This window comes from Epinephelus fuscoguttatus, linkage group LG4, assembly GCF_011397635.1.
Source record: "Epinephelus fuscoguttatus linkage group LG4, E.fuscoguttatus.final_Chr_v1".
Taxonomy (NCBI): domain Eukaryota; kingdom Metazoa; phylum Chordata; class Actinopteri; order Perciformes; family Serranidae; genus Epinephelus; species Epinephelus fuscoguttatus.
The window spans coordinates 18,828,209-18,849,564 of record NC_064755.1 but is presented as its reverse complement, the minus strand read 5'-3'; the positions used below and the strand labels follow the sequence as shown (position 1 = coordinate 18,849,564).

Genomic DNA, 21,356 nt, shown 5'->3' with positions numbered 1-21,356 from the left:
AAAAAAAAAAGAAGCAAAGTGAAAGACATCTTTTGAGAGTGTGTTTCAGGAACTGAAGGACAGAGTGCTGCGCTAAGTGTTTTTGTTAGGTTTCCTAGTGTTACTTTAATTGGCATTTGTTGTTGGCATTTGAAGTGAACATCTTCAAGGCAAGGTTGTCGTTAAGCACAAATGAAAAGGAACAAGACAGGAGAGAAGGACACAGTACCGATAAAGAAATCCACATCACAGAAGTCTCACCTCTCACTCACACAGACTAAAAAAACAAGATTAACAGCCAGTAGTCCAGCTTTGTTTGTGTGTTTGCAGGTGGTTTTTAAGTCATTTGGTTCTGTGAGAGGAATATATTCGTATTACCTGATAGTTGGCAACATTCTAATGTGCATAATGCGTGTGAAGTGTCCATTGTTCTGCTCTGAGTTTCCTTAAAAAAAACACCTTCACACCAATATGGACACACAGCTGCAGCATCTAGGGTTTGTAGAAACAGTCTTGAGCTCTGGTGGCTGAAATATATTGTTGTTTACCGTTTTTTTAGGTCTGGCTAAACAAGAAGCTGGCAAGCTTCCCGGACGAGTGTTACATCAATGATCTGTCTCTGTTTGTGCAAGCCAAGAATCCATCTGACAGCCGAACACTGTGCTACCTCTTCCTCCATTTCTTTTTTTTCTTCATGGTTCACCTTGTGCACTCTGTCAGTAATAACCGTGTCTGTGCTTTCAGGTAGTACACAGGTCAAGGGTCACACAACCACTGGAATGTCTGAAATATATGTGTGCTTCCTGTAAGTGCTGGGAAACGTCCCCTCCTGGTATATTATAAAAGACCTTTGCAGTAACCTGTCGCCATTTTTCAGAGTTTTAAAAGTTGTGCTGTTAAGAGGCCTTTATTTTGAAGCTCTGTAGCGAGTAAGTAAACATGTTAGGATTACATTTTTCCCTGTAAAATACAAGCCTGAGTGTCCCTTATTGTGTTTTTAACTTTTCAAATTTAAACTCGGAATAGGCGAAACGATAGCGTGCATGACTATGATTATGCCGCTGACTTAAAATCATCCTCACTGGTTTTATTTGTGCTTTATCATTCTGTTTGTGCTCTACATAATCATTTTTTTTGTGCTGCAAATTATTCAGATATGTCAATTATTTATTATTGTTTGCTTTTACAATAATAATTTTGGCGCATTCATTTCATTGGCATCACTTTTTGGGGGGGAGACAGGAAAGTTCCATATTTAGGGCAGTGATTTTCAATACTTTGAGGCGTCTTTAGAAAATGTGGCGATACCAACTGCTGTGCGAGCCGGTTATTAAAATGAACATCGACACAAGGAAACTGAAAAATGTGCTCTGAGTGACATCATGGAGGCAGTTCAAAGGCCTCTGCGAACTGATTGATTTTCTGCCTGTTTGGTCCCTATAATTGACTTGGTCATGTTCTTAACTCCAGCTATCTCGCGCTCTCTCTACCACACACACAGACACACACACAAACAAGTTTAATATCTCACTCAACAGGTGACACAAAGAAAGAAAAACGTCCCTTTCCTTTACAGTCGACATAAAAAAAAAGTTAATTAAAGTAGGATAAAAATAAAATGGCATCCATGGTATGATTTGTGCTTTGTAATTCCACTGTGAGTGTGCTTGCAGGTTTGTGAGGCTCAGTGTGGTTTTCCCGTTCATTACCGCTCTCGCCGCCTCCCTACCCTTTCATTAGTTTGCCGGACCTCAGGGATAGTGGGTAATGTTGGGCAAATGCAATCAGACGCACTTTAAAGTCTCTGACAGTTTGAGAATCAAAGGTGATGTTCTTAGATGAGAGACTGAGCTGGTATGAAAAAAGCCCTATGCACACATGTTGATGATACCGACAGTAAAGCAACGAAGTTCAGTACAAACATTACACTGGTTGTCATGATTAATGCTCTATCTTCCACTCATCCTCGGGCATTAGAATAATGAATCACCTGTATGAAACTTGGATGCTCTCAGTACATCTCGTGTAACACAGCCACTTCTTCTCTCATCTTATCAACGTAGAGCCGAGGTGTATTGCTAGGAATACTTATCTAACTTTTTTTTTTCTCTTCCTTCCCTCCCCGAGCCTTGAAGTATGTTGTGCAAGTATCTGCTATACGGACATAATTGTGCTATAACAGGTAAAGTATACCTCTGTTATCATTTCACGGTTAAGTGAATTAGTATTATATATCAGTCAGATAGACAGTTGCAAAAACTTTTAAAGGGACTAATTAAAAAAAAAAAAGAAAAGAAAAGAGAAAACTAAACTACATAAAAAACAATTAGTAGTTCTGTTCGTGTGACTCTTTTTTTTTCATTCACTCTGTTTTTTTTATCACCAGATAGGAAAGCTTGTGGAGCCCAGGAGCAGGGGGATCTCTGTGCTGCCATTATTCATGTTTCCATGGTCCCTCCTCGACAAGCGTGCACTCCGCAGCAGAGCCGTTAGTGGCTGAGGTTACCTGTAAGCAGTTAGCAGGAAGATCTAAACAGCTGGTCCAAGGCACAGACAAAAACACAGTTCATTTGGAAATTAAAAAAAAAATACACTGCATTATTGACTCAGTGTTCCCACTTGGTTTTCAGCCAAGCAATCTGATTGGTTAAATAATGCTTACTAAGCTTCTGGCTGACCATGATGTATTGCTTGGTGCCATCAGCAACTTTCCCAATCAGCCCTGCTATGTCCTGGTTCTTAAGAGTCATAACTAATCTTTCAGAGAACACACGACTGTAAACATTCTATAATTGTAAAGCCAGGACATCATTTTCCATAATTTTGGCTGCTGTTGAGATGATGAAGTATTTTGTAACATACAACAACTACGTAGGAATACTGGAACTCCTGTACAACCACTGATGATCATGCTTATGGTAGTCTAGAAGTTTCTTTAACTGACCTGGGAACAGACAACACATTTATGATGACCAAGAACTCAACAGACATTAAAAAAATAAAAAATAAATACAATGAATTAATGCAAAATAGACAGGTTACATTGAAAACAAGGTACAAACACTACAGAATGAATGCATGTTAGGAGGTTGAGCTATTTTGCAAGAGCTCTACAGTGCTTTGAATCTTTGCAAAAGTGGGTTAGAAAATGAGTCGTACTATTTACAGGCAAAACAGACCAGAAAAAATTAGTCATGGTGGATACTGGAAATAGCAAGCCTTTGTGCCACATTTATATGCAAATGTCCAATGATAAATAGAGACTCCGAAAGGACATAACTTTTTGCCGTGGACAGATTACTTGTGTGACAGGTTGCCAGAGTTGCTAGGCAACGCCTTTCATCCTTTAATAAATGAATAGGTTCATCAGCAGACCTTTCCCGCCAGGGTGTGTGTGTGTGTGTGCGTGTGTCAGGGAACAAGCACTCTGAACTCCCATAAATTATTCCAAATGGCGGGAATACATTCAGTGACGGGATTATGCTTTACGATTTACAAGCTGCTTCACAGGTGTCAATTTCACAGCGCTCTTCTCACAATGGGCAAAAATAGCTGGTGTCAAAATGTAAAAAAAAAGGAAAGAACATTACTGGAAATGAGTCACTGACAGCACAGGGTATATGTTGGGAATATATGAACTGCTAATTAGCTGTAACACTTTCCCTCTCTGAATTTCCTGCAAGAAAGGTTGGACCTTTGGAAATAAATCCCTTAAACAATTAAATTAAGATAAAGGAGAATGAATCGCACTGGGCATTGAGCTTAACAAAAGGAAAATGAGAACTAAGATGATCACAATACAGGGAAAGATGTTTTGTTCTGGAAAATGGATGTGTGAACTTTTGATAGATGGGAGGGCTGCTAATTAATTCTAGGTCGTGACAATTATCTGGCTCTGCCTTTTGAGTTAGAGCCAAAGCCCAACAGGTAAATCATCAGATTAGGCCAACTATAGAGCAGCATCTGATAATCCCCCACGCACTCAACTTGAATCATCAATCACTCAACACAAAAGCTGCTATTCCAGAAGAATGAAATACATACGTGCTCATGCGTCTGTTGTTCTCGTGCTTCGCTTCTGTCTCAAAATATCAGTGGATATATTGACATCATTATGTACAGAGGTGCAATGAATACAACAAACAGAGTCAAGCAAACATGCAGGGTGAGCATGCAACAGCAGAGTGGGTTACATACTAGTCTCTATGTCCGTAAGCATTAATTGTACCTTGCATTCATCTACTACGACAGAATTGTTAGCAGTGGCAGTAGCGGTTGTGGCAGCGGTAGCGGTTAAGACGCACTGGTTGGAATTGTTTTCGTGGTGGTTCTTCATGTCGTCGTAATAAGACTGGGTCTTCGTCATCATTTCAATGTCGTCGGATTTGGCCATGTGCGCGTCCAGCTCCTCGAGCTCAGCCTTGGACATGTGGTACACGATGCCCGCACCATAGGAGTCACCCACCACATTCACTGAGGTCCTGAATCGATCCCTGCGGAGAGAGAAACCAGGAGAGAAAGATGGTTCCGTTTATCAAATGAGGTGTATACTACAAGCATGAAAAACGAAATCTAATGTGTGTGTGTCTTGTGTCAAACTTACAGCAGCCAGTCAACAGCAACCAGCAGACTGATGTCTTGGGTTGGCAGGCCCACAGCAGTCAGGATCAAAAGCATAGTCACCAGGCCAGCACTGGGAATACTGGCTGCTCCAACACTGGCCAGGGTGGCTGTCAAACTGGATAAACACAACAAAGCAAGACTCAATCACATTCTCCAAACCCACTACACCTAACAACATCCTCTACACCCCGACCCCTACGCCCTGCCACAACTCCTCAGACACCCAATGGACATGAAATCACTTCACTCCACAGCGACTGATGAAGACATTAATTCTCTATGATACTTGTATAAAGAGCAGCAGCTGAAGAGCGCCAGAGTGGGTCCTCCATCGCACATGAAAAGAGGTTTAAATGTGAGAGATGGGATGTTTAATTTGAGGGTTGCTTGGATTGCTACGCCATATAAATGTCAAACTGAAGGTCGTCCATCTTTGACTCACTCTATTAGCAGAGAAGCATTTGGAAAAGATAGTTACAGATGCTTGGTTGGTGTTTGTCTGCTTAGCCTGCTTAGCGTGAGACACGGCGCTGGCACACGTTGCTGCTTCCTCCTGGTGGTTTATTTGTTCCACTGTAAATTTCTTCTCTGAAGTCGCTGCTTTGTGCCACAGAGGGTTTTTTTTGGTTCACTGTTAAATGCCTTGACACTGTGGCTGTGTTTGTCCTCATTTATTAGGAGCTAACCGTGTTTGCTGAAGTGCATCCTCAGGGTTCAATTTAAACTCTCCTCAAATAGTGGGAATTACAGTTCTTACTGGTATGACTAAGAATATCTTTTCTTAAACCACAGTCTGACTTATATGTGTTTAAGAAGCTTATTTTCATACTTACATGGATTACTGAAATATTGATCATTTCACAACACTGATATCTCAGTCTTATTCTTAACAGTGCAAAAAACATCAGCTAATAGTATGTTTGCAATAATGTGACTATTACAATGCCCCCATGGAGGGCAGGAGTGATGAATCCATACATTGCATGAATTGGAAATACAGTATTGTGACTACATTAAAGGGCTGGATGAACGTGCAGGCTGTGGGTATCATCCGAAAATTGAAACCCTTGTTGGATGTGATCCACACAAAACAACGAAAAGGGATTTTTCCCACAACTTGACTGATTAGCCCGAGATCTTAATTACATTAATCGTAATTACAAGATAAGATCTCGTAATTACGAGATCCTGATGTCGTACTACAATAAGGCCTTTTGCTGATATATATTCTGAAAAACATTGACCGTCCTAGTGTTTCTCTGTGGACTTACTTTACAAATCAGCTAACGTTAACATTAATGCACTATCAGCAAAAGGTAATTACGAGATCCTGATGATGTTGCTTCTCATTCATAATGAAATAAATCATTCAGAATTAAAGTCTTTCCAGGTATTTTACATGGAAAATATTCATTCCGAATGACGGTTTACACAGGAGATCAGTTTAATCGCCTTTATTCAGGTCCACGCAAGGTTTGGTGCAGGGAAGGTTTCTGATTGGACAGGGCGCGGGGTGGATGTTACATGTTTACGTTTACCGGAAGAAAACACTGTAGTCCTCGTTCCAGATAACACGATGCTTGACGACGCTGTTCTTAGTGCCTTTTTCGGGTATGTTTTGCTTATATTCTTGAAGCAGCAGTATGACAACAACCTTGTTCTGCTAATGCTTCGTCTGTTGAGGAGGAGAAGGGAGGTAGAAGGTTGAAGAAGGCAGATAAATGACCATGCGTTGATAAATGGAAACCGGTAAGGGCAACAAGTCCGACTGCTCTTCTCTCTCAGCCCGTTGCTATGCGCGCTATACGTCATCGTGTCAGAAGTGCAAGAAAATGAGCATGCGCAGAAAGACCGGAATGAACTTAAAGACGAATGAGTGTATTTTTTTTTTTGGAATTAGAAACGGAATATTCCAGCCCCTTACATCGGATTGAATTTTCAATTGCATTGGCCATTTTTATTCCAAATTAGGTGTTTACAAGATCACTTTTAATAGGAATGAGCTTTCATTCCGAATGAAAAGGGAATTAAACTGTCCATGTAAACGCACTGAATGTTACTAATGTTACATGGTGAGCTGATAAAAGCGTGCAAGTGTCTAATGGGCTATAACTGTTTTGTGTGCTGTTGGGTCCACGACTGCCATCTTGTTTTTGGCTAACTGTGCTAGAGTATAACTGTCTTTTGTATTTCATCTATGTTCATGGATGCACCGCTGTCAAGCTAACATTAGCTAACTTTAGCTACTATTTTCTACCTAGCCTACAAGTTCTACCACTTCCAAAACACAAGGAAGTTGTTACAGCACATTGTAATTGCATAAATTTGAGGCATGTCTAACGTAACAGTTTAACATTAACATTTGACAGTAGCTGACAACGCTTCTCCAGACTAACGACAGAGGTTTTTGATCCACATCTGCTGCTGTTTCTCAGGGAGTTATTGTTTTTTACTTCTCCCCTTTAGATCCTACTCTTTTTGGATTTAAAGTGGTCCTTTTTACTTGTAATATGATTACTTGAAATAGCTGCAAACAGCACAAATCAATCAAATCAATGCAAAGACACTATAAAATATGATATGTTTGAAGTATCATGTCTCCTGACCTGACAGTGACAATCTGACCAGGGTCAAGGTAGATGCCGTTCATCTGGGCAATGAAGATGGCTGCAACCGCCTCATACAGAGCAGTTCCATCCATGTTGATGGTGGCACCGACCGGGAGCACAAAACGAGTGACTCTTTTGTCAATACCCAAGTTCTCCTCCAGACAACGGAAGGTGACAGGCAGTGTACCAGCACTGGAGAGAAAGGCAGAAGAAGGTATGTTACACTTTGTATCAACTGTATAAATGTCAAGACACAACTATCTGTTCATTTTGATGCTGACCTGGAGGCTGTCCCCAGGGCGGTGATCCAGGCCTGGAAGATGCCCAGGAAGAAGGTGAAGGGGTTCTTCCTGACAATAACAAAGTAGATGCTTGGCAGGAAGATGGCTCCGTGGATGATGAGGCCAATAATTACAGTCACCATGTACATGCCCAGCTGCCTCCCCACCACCTCCAGGTCCTTGATGGAGATGATCTTACCACAGATAAGACAGGCAATACCAAAGGGAGAGTACCTGATGAAAAGAAAGTTTTAGTCATTTCTTCAAATACGGAAAATAAAAAATTTGTCCGGTCACAAATTCTGTTTCACATCGCTATAATCGTTTTAAAATGCTGTAATGACCTGAGAAATAACTTGCCATTAACAGTTATTTCCGACTCAAAGTATTTAAATGAGTTTCAATGAGATTCTTTAATGATACTAACCACATGATCAAGATGACAAGTTTCATCACAATCTCATTGAGGATGTTGAAGAATTCAATCATGAGTTTGGCCTTCTCTCCCATCTTGCCCATGCAGATGCCAAATGCAATAAAGAAACCAATCAGACCTGTGACAGAAAATTATAAATGTATCAAACTTTGAATACCAGTGTCGACGGGTGAGATGACTACCACATGCGGGGGTTACTATTAGGAGATGAGACGTTTTACATTTACAGCCAAAAATATTAGGTTCCTTCAGATGTTTGCTTCTGTAAAATTCTGTAAATGTAATACTGTAAATATTGCTTTTATTTTTAGCCATGTTAGCATTGTGGCCCTGTAGATGGCGATGTCAGTGGGTTGGTCCACCACAGTGATACAAACTTAAATATCTCAACAAGTGGTAGATAAATTGCCATGAATTTTGGTAGAGATATTCATGGTGCCCCGAGAATAAATCCTAATGACTTTGGTGATACCTTGACTTTTCCTGTGCCACCATGAGGTTCACATTTGTTATTTTGAGTGAAATATCTCAATAAAAATTGGATGCATTGCCATGACATTTGATACAGACATGCCTCTCGTAAGAAACTTTCATCTAGCACAATCATGAAGTTAAAAATTTCAGTGTGTTGTATACATTGGCTTATGAACAAATGCCTGCTAAGCTAATGACATTCCCATCAGCGTCTGTGCATTTGTGTTTAATGCTACTTTGCAAATAATATTATGCTAAATGCTAACGACAGATGTACATGCAAACCATTATACCTGCTAAACATCAGCATGTTGTCGCTATGAGCACGTTAGCATGCTGATATGAGCATTCAGCATAGCACCACAAAGTACTGTAAGGGGCCGTACACATGATGCATTTGTTGTGCCCTCAAATTCATTGTTTGCAATGTAGACGTGCAGCAGACACGCTCAAACGCCAGAGCGATGCCATTGGAGCGCGCACACATTCCCAAGCCTCTTTTTTTAGGGCACGACAGCTGCGCTCTGAGATAAACTATGTTCTAACTTACTAACTGCGTGGCATGTCATGTGACAAGGAATTTCTACCATTAATATCAGTCTGTGGTAAAGTTGATCAAGTTAGTGCAGGGCTGTCAGAGCTTTTCATCTGTCCCACGGACAATATGCCCACGCACTTATGAACAGTGCCTGGAAGACGATCAGCTCTACACTCAGGGTTTCAGGTAAATAGGCTATGATACGGTGCTTGTTAATGTTGCTTAGCACCTGAGACGCAACCTGCCACCGCGCTCTTAAAAGCTGGCTCCAAAAAGGCACGAAAGTAGCGCCCAGCACCCAACCTCGCATTTTCCAGGCAGTTAAAGATGCGGCATGTGTATGGCCCCTAAGTACTTCAAAGAGCCACTAGCATGCCTGTAGGCTCCTAGGGCCCTCACACACCAAGCCCATGGTCGGCAGTCAGTGTTTGGCTGTCAGTGAGCATCTGTCGCCCTAGTTTTCTGCGGCGTGTCCTGCGCTATTGGCACTGGGTGGCCCTTGCTGGCTGTTTTTCAACTGATCGAGCATGTTAATTCAGCGTCGGACCCAGTGGAGTGAAATTACTCTGATTGGCTGTTCTGCTCAGTGCACAAGAAGAGAAACGGCAGTGAGGAAAGCAAACAAATGGCTTAAGTCAAGAGGGTGTGAGATCTAAACAAACTTGTAATATTAAGCAAGATTATTATTGCATTATTATTTTTGCCATTAACCTCTTTAGAATAGTGATCTGTAATTGTTTGCTAGCTCACAAGGAATATGCTCTGTTTTTTCAACACCAGGTTGTGTTGTTAATGTGCTAACTGGCTAACTAGTGTCTTGAATCCATCCTTTTGGTCTTCCAGTTTCCCTTCTTAATGAAGAATACATACAACCGCTGCCTGCTGGTATGGAGCATTATTTCCTCTCACGCAGGAGCAGAATGCACATGGCCATTGGCTGTAGTCTTGTTGGTGTGTTTAAATTAAACTTTTTGGCTGCGACCTGACACAATGCAACAGCAACTAGTTCTTTGATGTCTGTTTGGTGTGTCTGGGCCCTCGGTCTTGTTTCATGTTAACTGTACATATACCGTGAGTGTTTTCAGTTGGTTACATACCCAGCACATTCATGCCACTTTTAAACTGCAGGGACTTTTTGATGATGAACTGAGGCTCCTTGGTAATGTTAGCCACCAGGCCCTCCACGGCAGTGGCATTGACCTCCTCCTCAATAACCACCTCTACCTTCTTTGTGACAGTCTGGATCTGAGGTGAAGGAGGAAAAGATACAAGTAATGAGTTTGATGTTCAATTCTGGAGTCAGACATGATGTTCCCTATGACACAAGGCCACTCAACTGTCAATAACCATGTTTGCAAATCTGCTTTTGCAGATTAATTTCCTCTGTTAATAAACCCTCAGCAATATTAAGAGTCCAAGGACACTCTTTCTGTACAAGCCTACCTATTTCCAGAGTTACAAGCTTGCAAATTTCTCTTCTCATCAATACTGGAATGCAAATGGTATTCGAAATTAAGTGATGCCCATCCAAGACTAATAGTGACTTTCAGCTATCAGATACACTTTCTAAGCAACCAGCACCTGTACTGTCAGTCAAACTTTACTGTGCATTTGTATCCTCTTGTCATCACTGTAAATCGGAATCTGTTCTTAATGACTTGCCTTTTTAAATGAAAGTTAAATACAGAAATAAATAACATCTGTCATTACCTGTTGGAAACAAGCCTGCACCAGGTTCTCTGGGAACAGGTTCCTGATCAGATCAAAGAAGGCATCCAAGCTGGACACGTCATCGTTTTTCTCGCCCTCGCCCAGATTCTCCTTCAGTTTGGGGTTGCCAGGGTGGATGACTAATACAAGGATGACTCCCAGGACAGCAGCAATAACAGTGGTGGACATGTAGTAGACCATAGCTCTGGTGCCCAGGCGACCGCTAGATTTGGCATCCAAACCAGCCAGACCTGCAGCCAAAACAAGCAAGATCGTGTTTACCTGGTAATTACTTGGACTTATTGAATGGAAATGTTGACTCAATACCGCGGGCCATGAAGGCTGGATGCAAAGACCATTAGGGGCTTGCATAATGATGTTTGATCATGTGCATGATGCAAGGCATGATGCATTACATGAAATATTGTCGATTATGATTTCAGAACCGGGATTACAGCAATACCACAGCTTTTTCCTTGAGTCTATTTTCAGTACGTAAAGATAAAATGCAAATGTACCAGTACAACGTCTAACATATTCAATATTCTTGTGACAATATAAGGTATTTGCTATACATGATCAGTCACACCATACCTGTGATTAAACTGGAGATGATAAGAGGCAGGATCAACATCTTCAGCATCCTCATCAGGATGTCTCCGGGAAAAGCAATCACCATGACAATATCTGGGTGGATCGGGGAGGCAACACGAAGCAACATCCCTGATACAGCTCCCAAGATCACACCTGAAGTGCAAGGAGGTGTGTGTGTGAGTGAAACTGCTAGACTACTTAACATCAAGCTAGAACACAATCAGAGCTGAAGTCAGATATTGAGAAGTCAGAGAGAAGAAAATCAGATACTGCATTTGAATGAAAAGCTTCGACATGATCTGTGAAATAATAAATGAACTGACCCCTGCCACATCAATTCAGATGTACGGAGCTTTTCAACAGGCTGTCAGTTACATGCTTAACAAGGACAGTGAGTTGAACAGATAAAACAGAAACCTGCTGAGAGAGAGTAAAGCTCACGGAGGATTAAGATCAGATCTCTTTGAAGCAGCAGGGAGGAGGCAGCATGTCAGAGTCCCTGGTGAAGTATCTGTAATCTCTGCAAACCCAAAATGTTTTCGAGGATTTTTCACTTTGTGGCAGGGCAAGTTAAAGAGACTAATACGAGGATTCAGTAAAAAGAGGAAAAATAAGGCAGTTGACCCTAATGCTCTCTGGGATATTTCAGCTTCTTTGCCTTACCTTACCTATCCTCTGGTCTCTAGCCTGAAAGATGAGCCTCTCCCTAACAAAGCCACAACTCACCCTTGACATATGCCTCTTCCTAATAGTTATTTTCCTCCCACACAAAAGTAAAGATGACCTCTGTGTGCTCTAACCCCCCATGCAGCCCAGTCCAGGCCTGGTAGACCTCAGGCCACACAAAACTCCAGCATGCCCCCCTGAGGCCTGCACTTCCTCTGCTACCACACCACTGCCAAAGATCACACAGGCCGAGACGCTGTTTAATAACACACACTGGAATAAAAAGCCCCCCAGCTTTTTTTTTTTTTTTTTTTTCAAATTGTAAGCTGTCCTCTGTGCTTCAATCTATCCACCAGTCTAGCAGCATCCTGTGGATCCTGCACACCCAATGGTTTTGGATGGCACTTGATTTCCTGTGCCTTCTCTTTGGCCCATTTGCAAGTTCCCATTCAGGCTCTTATCTGCCAAGTGACAGATGATCAATGATCATGCTGGCTCACTTGCTACGCGAGAGGCCTGCCAAGTGGGGTGAGATGTACACATTACACATGCTCACACAAAAACACGTCCGTGCAAGCAAGATACAGATAGACGGGCACACACATGGCTACGTAAAATATGCGCACATATATGCATTTATACAGTTTTAACAGGTTCACAGCCTGTGCTTATGAAATGATATATAAGACTGGGATTGACCACATAGCTGTCAGACACAACAAAGTATACATGATTTGTCCTGGTTAAACACAAATGTGGCCTATAAACAGAAATTGCATGAATACTTTTGTGCCCTTTCCCTCTTTTCATTAAATCTCCCCCTGTGGCGCCGTGAGCCACTGCCATAATCACAATATTTTTCATGCACCACCAGAGGCTGTTTGGATGTTCAGTGCTGCAGAGAGCGTTTGATAGCAACAGGTGGCACGGAGCTGGGGAAGGTCAGGACACCCAGTCATCTTACTGTCTGGTACACTGAGCAGGCACAGATGGCATCTCCTTCTCATATTTCCAGCAAGCTGCATAATCGAGGTCTGAGTTAACAGATCACAGAGCTCAGTGGTGGACTTTCGCACGCCTTTCTTTTTTGGAGGTGCTTAAGGGGGGGGGAGGACTAAAAATACACCAATGATGAGCAGACTTACCGAGGACGGTGAGTGTGAGCAGAAGGTTCTTGAACATTTTGGAGCAGACTTGGGCGCATTTGGACTGAGGCCTGGCCTCGATGGGCTCCAGGTGACTCTCGTGCATCCTCACCTCAACTTGTTTAGGCATACTGTTGGCACTGCGACAGAGAGAAGAAACAGGTGAGACTGTGTGGTCACTGTGAGAGGCATTATGTTGACTTTACAATGAAATGCAGCACCATGATACAGAAATCAGATCATCTGGAGATGCACGAAGTCTCTGCGAAAATATCCCGGATATAGTTAAAAAGAAAACAGTGGATGATTTTTTTAAAAAAAAAGTTAAGCATTTAAGTGTGTTGCCAAGCTGTCACTCCAACACTGTCCATGGTTACTATAGCATCCAACAGATGGAAGCTGACTACAAGCTGCTGCTTGTAAAATTACAGTCCTTTGGGGACGATACTTCAGCAGCACAGCATCTCAAAGCGTCAGTTTTTTTAAAAAGATTTGTGTGGCGCACTTATGTATTTTGATAAATTAATAATTGTGTAGGGTTTTGCAAGAATTTACTGGCATGTCTACATTGCATAATTTGGCTGACTGTAATAACTTTCAAGACGGTTTTATCATGCATAAAGAAATTAGATGGATCTAATATTCTGATATATGTCTGCTCTGCATGGCATTAACATAGACAGAAGAAAGAGTGAAGCAGATTGAATTTTGAATATAAACCCAGATAAATTATGGAGTCATTATTCAAAATACATTAATTAATTGCTGTATGCAGTGGTTCACAGTGACAGCGATGAAAAAAAGTGAAACAGATGCTAACTTGACAGTACAAAACATCCATAATTTACAGCGTGGAGAAGAAAACATTTTGCCGGTTAACACTTATTCACCCTCGTATACATTCTCTCTCATGGTTATGATTGTGTGACAGTAAATTTAGCAGCACACAAAACCTCAAACACAATAGTAGGAAGAGAGGGCTCAGTCACGCAGCCTAATTAGCTGAATGAAAAGTGATTTCCCATTACAGGCAGCGCAGAGCCGTTTCCTGCGGCCCCATCGAGGTGCGAACGTGTCTGTTGGCGAGAGGAGAGCCAGCTGTGTCTGTCACATGCCAGTGAGGCAGGTGTTCAATAACTCTGTCAGAGCTTTTGATTCATCCGCTCCTCAACAATTCGCAGGAATAATCTATCAAATTGTATTCCTCCGTTTGACATCTTTTTGGGCTATGAGGACATAGAAATGTCTCTGTGTTCCTATTCATCCCCAATAAGTCCATGGAAACGTCTGCTGTGATGGATATACAAAGAAAAGCAAAGAAGAAATAATGTGACTCTGACCTTTCACCTCACCCCTGGGGTTCATGGCCTGAAACTCACAAATGGAAGCTTCTGGTGAACTGAATGTTTTTTTGTCCTCGTCCCCTCCCCCCATAGTCCACTATGAAGTCAGAACACTTCATAGATATTAATCATGTTGGCTGTCAAGTTGTTGTTTTTTTCAAAGCTGAAACTTGATCAAAGGCAAGACAGGGAGCTCGAATCAATAGGCAGCGTTTGGAGAACTTCCTCGCAACCAAAGGCTCTTTGTGATGTTATTGTTGTTGTGTGAGTAGTCACTAATAATTCCAAATGGACACACACACACACACAGAGACTCACACATTTACACACACCTCCCCCAGCTTTGTGTATTGCTGCTTTGTGAGGTTGGCTATAGGAAGACCACCTGGTCAGCTTCCAGGCACACAGATGGACCAATCCCGTCTCCTCTTATTAATTTCAAAGTGAAGTGTGAAACACAGAAAATACATGCAAACAGCAGGCGAACAGTGGGCCACCGTTATTTCATATTTCCGCTGATAGCCGAATGAATTAGTAAAACCCCAGGAATAAAACCCTGAAAAATTGGTAATCCCATTCCATAAGAGTGATGAGTGCTGTTAATTGAATTTCTCTCCCCTTTTCTCTCCCTTTCATTATTTTTAGCTCTAACAGAGAGAGGAAGCAGACGCTGGACGTCACCGAGGTCGGATATTATTCTGTCATGATTCTCTCATTAGCGCTTCTCTCACCAAGTCAGAGACAGATGAGAGAGAGGGCTCGCGCGACCCGATGATAGATGAAAATGAAAAATGTACAGCGAGGAGTAATCAGCTACAGCGGAGGACTGTCATCCCACATCAACTGGAAATAATAATGTGTTTTTATGTTATAGAGCCATTTAACTGCATGGAAGAATTCCCCTTACGGTATGCTGATTCATATGCAATGAGCTTCAAATGAATCCTCTCTGCCACAAAGAATAAATCCAAGATATTAAGCTTACAAGATTTCAGGATCCATTTACTTTTAAGAAGCTGAACTTAAATGTCAAAAAGATGTTAAGAGCTACTTGTAAAATAAGCTTCTGTGGCTATAAATAGATTTGACAAAAAAAAAAAGTCCAATAGAGCCTCGTAATTCAGAAGTCATGATATTCACATACTGACACACACACACACACACACACACACACACACACACACATAGCCACACAGTTTCTTCTCCTCAGCCTCTAATGGGATCATCTTATAAACCGGTTAATCTTGGCCGAGGGCTTAGTCAGATTAATTGCATTACAGGACCGTAAAGCCATGAAGAATTAATGACGGCCTTAATAAAACAACACCTGGTGTCATCCCAGGTGTTGTACAGTCTATAAGACAAGTGATCCAAAATGTTATTGTCTTTAAGTTAAAAAAAGAGAGGCTTCCTTGCATATTTTGCTGATATACTACACTTAATATACTCATTTACTTACTAAAATGCATCAGCATGTCATGTTTACTTTTAACTTTTGCATAAAAATAACACTGTTTGCATTAAATTAATAAGTAGAGACAAAGTAAAAGTAGATTATACCTCAAACTGCAAGTGCAAGTACTTACTTCATTTCTGTTGGAGTTGAGGTAAGTGCTATATACATTGACCAGGATCAAACCTCCAGCCTTTGGTATCTATGAGTGAATCAGCACGAGAATTCGTCAGCTGGATCACGACTGCTCCATCCAAAAACTGTTGCCGGGTGTCAGCAGGTAAGATCCCCAGGTAAAACACCAGCGCTCTGCTGACTGACAGCTAGCCGCTCTCAGCTGTCCACCAGCTCTTCCAAAGCATCCAGAGAGGAGCGAGTCAACACAGCCCAGACGACAGACCCAGTCACAGCCTCAGCAACCTGAAATGCCCCATCCTGAAGTCTGCACCCCCCCCCCAGCCCCCACCCCCTGACCACACCACCACCACCACCACCCACAACCAGCTACACACACACACACACACACACACACACACACACACACATGCACAAACACACACACACCAAACCTAGAAATAAATAAATAACTATAAAGAAGAAGTGGAGGGAGGAGTCAATATCTGAGCTTAAGAGTAAAATCCCTCAGGGACCCTCCATTCCCTGGACACTGTAATCCCCCCCCCCCCCAGACAGCACGTTCCCAGACTACATGGGACAGTGAGGGAAAGGCCAGGCTGCTGGAGATGATGCCTGCTAATGGCACAATGCGGACAGTAGTGCATTGTAGCCCCTTTGCTGAGAGGGGAATAAACGACAAAGGAATGACAGATGACAGATTTAATGTCATAATGTTGCCGTTCAGGAGCTTTGAGGTCATCCTGATGGACAGCAGATGAGAGGTTAATGTTTATTGCTCTCTGCAGCTACACTACAACGTATTATGTCACACTTGAGCCACAGTAGAGCAAGAGCTATATCATGAGGTATGCTTTGATCTACGTGGTTACGTCACATGCAAAAAGGCCCAAATCATTACATTCAAAGATATGATAGATGTTTAATATAATGTCCTTCAGGGAGGATAGCTACAAAAGATTCTGGCGAAATAGGATCCACACATTCAAGTCACACACTCCAACATATAGATTTACACATCCCCACTATTCAACAAAACTCCAAAGTGTTGAAATCCAAAGCACAAATGACCAACGTGATTCATGTGAGGATGGTGTCACGCTGATTTCCCTCCAGTCTCCCAGCAGCATGGGACTTCACATCGTATTGAGCAGTATCACATTATTCTAATTAGGGAAATGTGTTGGAAAGCTATTTCCTCTTCAAACAAATGACCAACCGCACAACAAAAGCCAGAGGAATCCCATCCCTGTCGGCAAAGGTTGTGTCATGAGAAATCACTCATCCTAAATCCCTTGACATGTCATACACGTTGAAAGGGCCCTCTCAGGAAAGAGGGAGTATTTTTCAGGGGATGAGAGTGAGAGCGTAGGACAGAGGAGAAGGGGTTACATGGGGGAGTAAGAGGGACACTCAGGGAGAAGGGGGTACTGGGGTCACACCAGCACCTCCCAGCCAAAAGAGGGGCCTGTGAGGGGAAGGCTGAGGCAGCCATCCCTGCTCTTGGCTGGTACCATGTGAAGCTCTCTGCTTCCTCTCTCTTCCTTCTGAGGGGCTTTGTTTCACACGCAAACAGTGGCAGTGGCCCCAACTCGCCCGGCCAAGCGCTGCATCCAAACTGGCAGGGGCGAGAAAAGAAGGGAGGGGGCACGAATGGGAGGGGGTGTAAGGGTATAGCGAGGGAGGGGGGTGAGGGCAGTGGGCATGTCCAGAATGCCAGTTCTTTCAGGCCACTGATGTCATGCCTGTGCCCACCGTGGGAGAGCAGCGGAGGGACCAAGGCGCCCCTTTTTCTTTCCCCCTCCACAGTCTCTTTTTCCAGGATGAATGAATCTTTCAGAAGCGGCAGCCCATTGTGTCCCATAATCGACGGCGATTATCCCGATTTTATGCTGCCTTCCCAGTGCGAGGAGGTTCCCTGAGTGCTGGCATTGAGGACCGCTGCGATGCAGCAAGGACCACGAGGGGTTGTCCTAGCAACACTCTGTGGCTTAGAGAGAAGGGGATGAAGGGGAAAGAGGAAGCTCACAGCCACACACACACTCACCCGGCATACAAACACACAGCCTGCACACACACCACATAAAGATGGGATACAGCTTGAAAGATTAGCAGATGGACAGACACGTTACATCTTAACCTCACCAAAGAAAACGTCATTTCATAAATAAAGAAGTAATGCATTTATTATGCATTCAAGTACTTTACAAAACTTCACAGGACACATCTAAATAGAGTGTCTGTGGTGTCAGCGCTGCATAATTAATGAGCTTCTGTCACCAGCTTTGCCAAACAATGCCACTCTACCATCCACAACATGTGCAATCATTAACAAGTTTGCATTAGCTACTGGTTGCGTGGTCATACTCATCTAATTCAGCTTGTTGGGATCCATGCAATAGCCCAGGAGAAGATGTAAATGAGAATACAAGTTTCCCACTGGTCTCCCGAGGGGCCCGATGCCCGTTCTCATGACTGGAGCATCACAATATACTGTGAGGTAAAGACAACTGGAGCCGGGCCAGGCTCCGGATATATCTGGCCCCCCTGGGCCTCACAGCCACTTGCCATGCAGTGGGAAGAAATGGGCTCACACATACTGGCTGCCTAGGAGCTGTGAAAAAGCCCCCCCTGCCTCCAAAATGAAGCTCTCAGCAAACACTTCAGGTTGTGCTGTGCATAGGAAGTGGGAGATAAATTCCAGCATCGGAAGAAAGGGAAGCTTTGTCACTCTACACCTCTCAGTTATGTATCCCGAGATGGCTGTCGGCCTGAATGCGTTCAGTGATAGATAGTGATGGAAATGTGTGGACTGTCATGCAAATCTTGTTTATTCCATCAGCGGTGTAACCTACTCTTCTTCAGCAGCGAAACAAAACACAGAAGGTCCTCTAACAGTCCTGCTTGGGAAGACACATCTCCTTTGATTGAAAGGATCATGACAAAAAAAAAATCCCATCGGGAAGTTGCCTCAAAACTTTGCATAGATTCAACCCTGAGTACCAAACCACAATCAACACCAGTCTTTTCTGTTATTTCTGTATACATGCAAAAAATGTTTTAAGATGAAAAAAATATGTTCTCATAATATCTGAGTCTGATCTGCAAAATAATCTTTGATCTGTGTATGTGGGTGTACATACACATTCCGAATCTACTCGTCCGAAGCAGACAATACACTCGGTCAAAGTGTTAGTGTCCCTATATCAGCTATCACAGGCAGTATCACTGCAGGTGAACAAGACCCTTAACTGTCTTGATTTGGTTGATTTAAGCGAATGACCCCAAGCAAATGTAGGTGCGCAGAGTCACCAGGCGGTCCACTTGAAAGCTAACTTGAACTGCTTCCAAGTGGACCCTGGAGTGAGAATACAGTCTGATCAAAGACGGGCACGGAGCCAAAGGAACTGCACATTGAATGAAGCAGATTTTTGCAGATATTCACCCGAGTCAACTCCACGCTGTCGCTCACTGTTTTTTGGACTGAATGAAAGAGCGAATCAATGAATGGAGGGCAAATAACAGATTCTAAAGGATGTGAATCTGTAATACCAAACAATACACTCATTTACAGTCCAGTTTCTATACGCACTTTACTTCTGCTTTTTGGTCACACTTTAGTAAATTTGAAAGGTTTTACTTGCAATAGTGTAGATCAGATTTCTTGCATCAATGGAGCAGATCAAAGGAAATATTAATAACTATAAAAGCATGTTCTTTGTAATATATGGTTGGATTATGGTTACTCTATGGGAATTCTGTTGTAGTACAACATGTCTTCAGAATCAGGCCTCTTAGCAACCAATAAAAAATAAACAATAAAACAAATGTTTTTTGCTTTAATTTCTATAAACTACTCAATGAAATTTGATGTATTGGAAACCTTAAGTGCTTACAAGATACCATTTGGAATTGATTAAATATGCCCAGAAGAGTGAAGATGATTGATTATTAATCAATATTGTTATTATTAATACATTGTTCTTTTGGTGATCATTGAAGGCCACCTTAAATGAGTTTGGGTGGTCTGGTCTTGAAGGGTTAACAAAAAGAAGAGCAGGTATTCCATGGTCAGTGACACAGCCTTATGCTGTGTTCCGAAACATTCTCACTCCGACTTTGTCACATACTGACGTTGGTCATAGACTTTCCATGTCCACATGTGACGTGCAAGGTACCCTGGGTGCGTTGGTTGTTGACGTTCTGTGACACCGTGTCAATTTCTGCCCGTTACATGTATTGTCTTTTTTCAAAATACACTTCCTTTTCCCAGGGAATTTACCGTTTACGTACAGTCACTTTCAAAATGAACACACTTAGTCAGTACAACACCGCAGATTGACCTTTTTTTCCTTCAACAACAAGCACACATGGTTGGGTTTAGGAAAAAAGAACAGGGTTTGGCTTTAGAATCTTATGGGACACAAACACCGCTCTCTCGGGTGAAAGTCGGTGTTTGTTGGACCCATCCACCACCCCTCCGACCCGACCCATTCAGACTTTCGCCGCCTTAACTTTCGCCCTTGTCCTGCCGCGTTTCCCCCTGATGCCGCCCAGCACTGTTAAACTATAACAGCAACCGGTTGCAAATCATGACTATGTTATAGGATGCCTTTATTGTTTGGTTTGTGACACCGCAAGTCTCTGCCCAAGAGCCGGATTTCGGTGACTTTGGAGTGAGACCATTTTCAACAAAAGCCGGTGACATGAAGCTACAAACTGACACCCAATGTTTGTCACTGCTGACACATGTGACACATTACAAATCTTCACAAAAGTGAAGCTGGGCTCAACTTTTTTCAGCGCTCCAATGATTCGGTGTCAACCCATTATATGTTTTTGTTTGTAGCTGTGGTACTGTGTTATTTAGCTTAGTTAGTTAGCTAATGCTATGCTAGCCTTAGGCCCATTGCGGCAAAAACACGGGTATGCAATGGGTGTGATGTTTAAATGGGGCTCAGACAATCAAAACTATAGATATTTTTGACCAAATACAAACTTTAGATGACAGTCGAGATGCTTTGTGGCAAGTAGCAGACACACACAAGTCCCTAACGACGTAACTTTGTTAACGTGCGCTTGAGCAACACTTCACCTGTGACTCAGCTGTAATGTAGCCGGCCACGCTGTTGCGTTGTCGCTCAGCATCAGGCCTCAGCTCAGGTTGATCTGAGCTGTGGTGCTGCAGGAGCTGCTTTTACGATAACTGATCCTAGAGATGATCATGAGGTTAACATGCAGCATTCCAGTACTTAAGCTACCAAGAGTCCTCTCAAGTCATACATAACACTGGCAATTAGTGGCAGGTCACACGATTCTACAAACTGCAGACAGAAGGAGATCACATACACAAACATTGACCTCTGAGAG

At 42.6% G+C, this 21,356-nt stretch overlaps 1 protein-coding gene across 3 annotated transcripts in view; it reads right to left on the bottom strand.

Annotated features, from left to right (window-relative positions):
• Positions 1 to 21,356, bottom strand: part of slc1a2b (solute carrier family 1 member 2b) — a 33,763-nt gene continuing 12,407 nt past the window's right edge. The window contains exons 1-11 of one of the 3 annotated variants that reach the window (XM_049574552.1): positions 15,985 to 16,265; positions 13,056 to 13,195; positions 11,245 to 11,397; positions 10,651 to 10,901; positions 10,038 to 10,185; positions 7,920 to 8,046; positions 7,493 to 7,726; positions 7,209 to 7,403; positions 4,583 to 4,717; positions 4,208 to 4,472; positions 1 to 2,485 (exon numbers count right to left, since the gene is read on the bottom strand). In XM_049574552.1, coding sequence (XP_049430509.1) covers positions 2,414 to 2,485; positions 4,208 to 4,472; positions 4,583 to 4,717; positions 7,209 to 7,403; positions 7,493 to 7,726; positions 7,920 to 8,046; positions 10,038 to 10,185; positions 10,651 to 10,901; positions 11,245 to 11,397; positions 13,056 to 13,195; positions 15,985 to 16,022 — 1,758 coding nt within the window. In that variant the 5' untranslated portion in view covers positions 16,023 to 16,265 and the 3' untranslated portion in view covers positions 1 to 2,413. Of the gene's footprint in view, positions 2,486 to 4,207; positions 4,473 to 4,582; positions 4,718 to 7,208; positions 7,404 to 7,492; positions 7,727 to 7,919; positions 8,047 to 10,037; positions 10,186 to 10,650; positions 10,902 to 11,244; positions 11,398 to 13,055; positions 13,196 to 15,984; positions 16,266 to 21,356 lie in introns of those variants that run through there. The other 2 variants (XM_049574554.1, XM_049574553.1) reach the window with 2 other exon arrangements.